Genomic DNA, 5369 nt, shown 5'->3' on the forward strand with positions numbered 1-5369 from the left:
ATATGTGCACATATACCAAATATGCACTCATTAATAATAGTAACATTTGTCTTGACCTCTCATAAATAGGTCCAGAGATTGACCCATTCTGGTATGTGGGGCGTGGTGTGAGACCTATCGGGCGGTTTGGGAAGAGACAGATTGGAGGTAGTCTGCAGCCAGTGGTCAAATCTCTGGAGCTCCTGTTGAACACTCTCAGGAATAAGGAAAGCTTGAGGAGTGCGCTGGCACAGGAGGAGTCAGACTGGTTACCATGAGAACTACTATCTACAGCGACCTGCTACCTGCTGCCTGTAATATTTAAGTGTATTAGTGTGTATAACTAATCAGAGTTTTCCTCTTTGCTCAGAGTACATATTACAAATGCAATCTATATTAATAAATAAATCAACAAATGTACGTACGTATTCCTCTTATTAGTACTGTAATGGATTATGCAAACTACTGCTCCACAATTCAATTACAATAAAATTGTTCAAATATAATCTACAAAAGAACACAAACATCTCAGTCTCTTCAGGAATGCAAACTTTATTCATATTTATTTGAACACTGCTTGTGTCAGAACAAATTTGGCACATTAGAATTCATTGGCTTTTTTTTCTTTTCGCTACAGAATATTTTCTTTTCCCCCCATTGACACTTTATGGTTAAAATAAACAAGAGGACATTCTGATAAGAGGCTGGCTAATGCCCTTGCGGTCACGACAAACCCCAAATACACTTAAAGAGCCTACAATATTTCATATCTGTCTCTTGTCTTTTTGTACTTCATTCAAATGTAAATATGCATTTGATTTTTCAAATAGAAAAAAATACATGACACTGTAAGACACTTTCATTTTCTTGACTGCACTTTTTACATCTATTAGAAACGTGACGCATGCTTTTATACACAAACATTGCCATAGACAACAACAAGGAGCAGAACCCCGTTTGAGAGTGTGAAAGCTGAATAGCTATTAGAGTGACATTAGAGCAAATAGAGTGGAATGGGGAAGACAAAAGTATGGGATGATGGTGCAATTGTATATTTCATGCTAGTTTATTCTCCATTGGTTTAAAAAAAGAATGGTTCTGTGGAATATCTTAATAAGGTACCTAAAGATCTTTCATGCTTTTGCAATTTATGTTAGCCAAAAGGTACGGTGGCCAAGAAGTGCAGAACAAATCACAATTCTGAAAACAAAATAAATTACAAACGCAAATGCAAGTCTAAAAAACAAAATAACAATTCAGAAAGCACAACAACAATTCAGAAAACATTATAATAAGTCAGAAAACACAATGACAAAATCCAAAAACAAATGAACAAGTCAGACAAACCGGAAAAGGTAGGTATAGTTTGAGACAGCGCCATTGGTTTGGGATTACTCACCGCTGACTGGACGAGACATCTGTCAATCAACGTATACAGGGAAGAACCAGCCGAAGAACAGCAGAGTCGTGGTAGAAAGTTCGGAGATGGTATTAAAGTAGCTCAGTTTAAATGTATTGAATGAATTGTCCTCACTGTGGAATAAAACATACGGAGTGTATTTTTACATTTAGTTAAACGTGGCTGTCGAACATCAGCTCCAGTGGCGCAGATGTATAAGCACTTGCCCTTGGCTTTTTGACGCGATCGACCCGATTTCGATCCCGCCTTTTGCCGAACTTTTTTCCCCTCCCTTTTCAAATCTTGTATAACATCGTAAAGGCATTTATTTCCAAATAAAAATTAAGAAAAATAATCAAAAAGTTGAAAATAAAGTATCGGGTAGCGTTAGGGTTTATTGTAGCAATAAGGTGGCATCCATGTAATAATTTAAATTATAATTTACACTCAATACGTTATTATTGCATACTGTTTTATAATGTACTACAATACTGAAGTGCAGATAATTGCCACTTGTGTATTGTGTATTATATAATTGTGTAACTAGGTATTTGCACTTAGTGTAAATAGCATATTGCTAAAAATGCTGCTATTTTCACTTAGTGTAAATAGAATCCATTGCTCATACGAGATTTGAAAAGGGAGGAAAAAAAAGTTCGGCAAAAGGCGGGATCGAACATGGGTCGATCGCATCAAAAAGCCAAGGGCAAGCACTTATCCATCTGCACCACTGGAGTTGATGTTCTACAGCCACTTTTTACTAAATCTAAATATACACCCCGTGTGTTTTATTCCATAGTAAGGGCAATTCATACAATACATTTAAACTGAGCTACTTTAATACCATCTCTGAACTTTCTACCACGACTCTGCTGTTCTTCGGCTGGTTCTTCCCTGTATACGTTGATTGACAGATGTCTCGTCCAGTCAGCGGTGAGTAATCCCAAACCAATGGCACTGTCTCAAACTATACCTACCTTTTCCGGTTTGTCTGATTTGTCGTTGTGTTTTCTGACTTCTTAATTTGTTTTTTTAGACTTGCGTTTGCGTTTGTCATTTGTTCTTTTGTTTTCAGAATTGTGATTTGTTTTGCACTTCTCGGCCACCTTAAAAAGGGTTAATTCTGATCAATACTGAAAAACAATAGCTCACCGTAGCTCTTAAAATCTTCCCCAGTGTCAAATTGAAGCTCATGTGATTTGCACTGTGGTACAGTTTTCCATGAACTAAAACAAACTTAAAGAAAAAAAAAATGTGTAAGAAGAAATTTTTTACAATATTTTTACAGAAACATTTCAGATTGTTTTAGATTGAATTTAGATGTAGACTGAATGTCCAAAATTAGCATTTTAAGTATGTACACCCAGTTGGATATCTAGGTGGGTTGTAGTACTAAAGCAGTGCTCTGAGAATAACAACTGGGTGTTTCGATTAATAAAAGAAGGTAATTAATAAAATATGAAATTAGAAGTCAAAAAAGGCCACAACCCAATTTACCAGAGAGCTTCGTACTGAGATGACAGTGATTTGATGTTCATACTCAAGAGGTCACAGGATATCTGAGGTTGATTTAAAGACAAATATGAATACACAGGTTATGGTTAATGCAAACACACTCACAAACTCATTATATGGCAAGGTGGTTGAGTGCTTTTCAATGACACTTGACTCTTTTTTTTTTTTTTACAAAACAAAATAGAGACTAAATCATGAATTTCACCATTATTTTAGATGCAGTTTTGAGTACAGCGCCTTAAAGAAACAACTCCAAAAATGATCATCGGGAAAAAAAACCTGAGATATTCGCGACACATATAAGAATAATAGTGACAATGCAAATACAACAGGTCCTGCAGGTATTTTGTGTTTACTTTCACATAGACATTTCATGTTAAAATTTTTACCAAATGTGCTCCAGCTTATCTTTGCAATAAAAAAAACAAAAACAGATCACATTGGTCATCCCAGTCACATTGCCGACATACAGCTTACAAATTCAAACATGTACAACACTCAGTAAAACATTAGAAAAAGAGAATGAGGTGATGTCCTAGATTGTTAACATTTACCATTGTCCAGCTATCTTACCTATACAGTAATTACATGAGTTTAAATTACAATTATAAGCCTCTGTGATGGTTCGTTGTAGGAGTTTGGTCTCCATTAAGGCAGAGAGAGAGAGAGAATCGGGTCCCCTGGTTACTGGAGATGATGAGCTCCAGGGTTTGGTAGAGTTCTAGGGATCAGAAGTGAGATTAACCCTACATGGGTTGTGATCAGGCTTAGGGTCGACAAGTAGCACTAGTGTTGATCAAACTGGAGGACCGGAAGTTGGATCAAGGCACTGGTGTGGAACAGCCTGATGGTCCTAGCATTCACTGCAGAGTGATATTGAGCCATCCAGCTTATCTGAGAATCACTGAGGTTACATGGCCTCTTGTCACAGCCTCATTGATCTCATCTGTGGCTCGGCTTTGACTTCCTTTACTGTGTGGAAGGAATTTAAAACACCCTCTTAGAAAATTTACTTTTTTGTTTTGGAAATCCATTTTTATAATGATATTTTGGCTTAATGTGCAGATGTGTTTAGCACTTAGCTCTCTTAGCTATGCACATAGATTTACTTTCACATGATTTAATATAACATGAATTGATTACCTTGAATAAGCTCATTTTGTAATAGGAGCAATAGTTCACACAAAAATGAAAATGCTTTCATCAGTAACACTTTACAATAAGATACAGAAATGCAATAGTTAGCGTGAACAAAAAATAAACAATAATAATGTTCATGTAATGCTAATTTCTACATATACACAATACCATTCAAAGTTTGTGGTCAGTAAGATTTTTTTAAAGAAATACTTTTATTCAGGAAGGATGGATTACGTTGATGAAGTTACAGTAAAGACATTTATAATGTTACAAAAAAAATTATATTTCAAATGCTGTTATGAACTTTCTATTCATCAAACAATCCTGAGAAAAATGTATAACAGTTTATTCCCCTTGTTTTGTGTGAACCCTTGGTATTTCTTACTGACTTGATCCTAATGATCTGAGTGGTCTGTTAGGTTTATATTCAGTGAACATATCTGCAATGTATTTAGGTCCTAGGCCATTGAGTGATTTATAAACGAGTAAAATTACTTTAAAATCAATCCTAAATGTAACTGGAAGCCAGTGTAAGGACCTGAGGACTGGTGTGATATGCTCAGAATTTCTGGTTCTAGTCAGAATTATACACAGTATTGGTATTATGGGACACTTTTAAAGTCCCTGATCACTGTCTAGGAAAGGGCAGCATCAACATTCTGAAAACATCTTTTATGTCACACACACACACACACACACAAAATCATTCTGGTTTTGAATGACATTAAGGTGAGTAAATATAAACAGACTTTTCCTTTTTTTGGTGAACTATACTTTTAATGTCAACATGTCACTGTCTAGCTTTCTTATGTATGGACATGGAATCTGCCCAACACCACAAAAGAGTATTGAGAGAAAATGTTATAACATGCACCACACACACTAAAGAACCACTTCAACCCTCGGACAAGCTGTTACCGTCTCCTTCTATTGGTAGGTTTGTGTCACTAACAGCTGAACTACAATAAGTACGTTTATCCTTTGAAGCTGCAGCTAACGTGAAATAAAGGAATCAAGATGAATCACGGTCATATCAATGGTCAGCTCTAAAAAGAAACCCTATTAATTAGCAGGAAGATTAAGGAGGAGAAGATGAGGGAGGAAAAGTGATCATACAGCTGGCTGAATCTCTGTTTTCTTCTGTAATGGATCCTTTTCTCTTTTCTTTTCTTCTCCCAGTGTCTCTACATGGTGCATTAAGTATTGCACCTTTTCACTGCTTGCTCATTCCACCTTTCTTTTCAAATCAAAATGTGTAATGTCACTTGATGTGAAAATAGACACCCCCCCCCCCCACTTACACCTCAGTGGAAAAAAAAAGGGGCTTTTTTCTCTG

At 36.1% G+C, this 5369-nt stretch overlaps 1 protein-coding gene across 1 annotated transcript in view; it reads right to left on the reverse strand.

The window, feature by feature from the left end:
• Positions 1–2596: 2596 nt before the first annotated feature.
• Positions 2597–5369, reverse strand: part of LOC107598185 (rab effector MyRIP-like) — a 184349-nt gene continuing 181576 nt past the window's right edge. The window contains 1 exon segment of the mRNA XM_016289460.1: positions 2597–3865. Coding sequence (XP_016144946.1) covers positions 3819–3865 — 47 coding nt within the window. The 3' untranslated portion in view covers positions 2597–3818.

The sequence above is a fragment of the Sinocyclocheilus grahami genome, unplaced genomic scaffold (genome assembly GCF_001515645.1).
Source record: "Sinocyclocheilus grahami isolate Dianchi unplaced genomic scaffold, SAMN03320097.WGS_v1.1 scaffold247.1, whole genome shotgun sequence".
NCBI classification, from domain to species: Eukaryota; Metazoa; Chordata; class Actinopteri; order Cypriniformes; family Cyprinidae; genus Sinocyclocheilus; species Sinocyclocheilus grahami.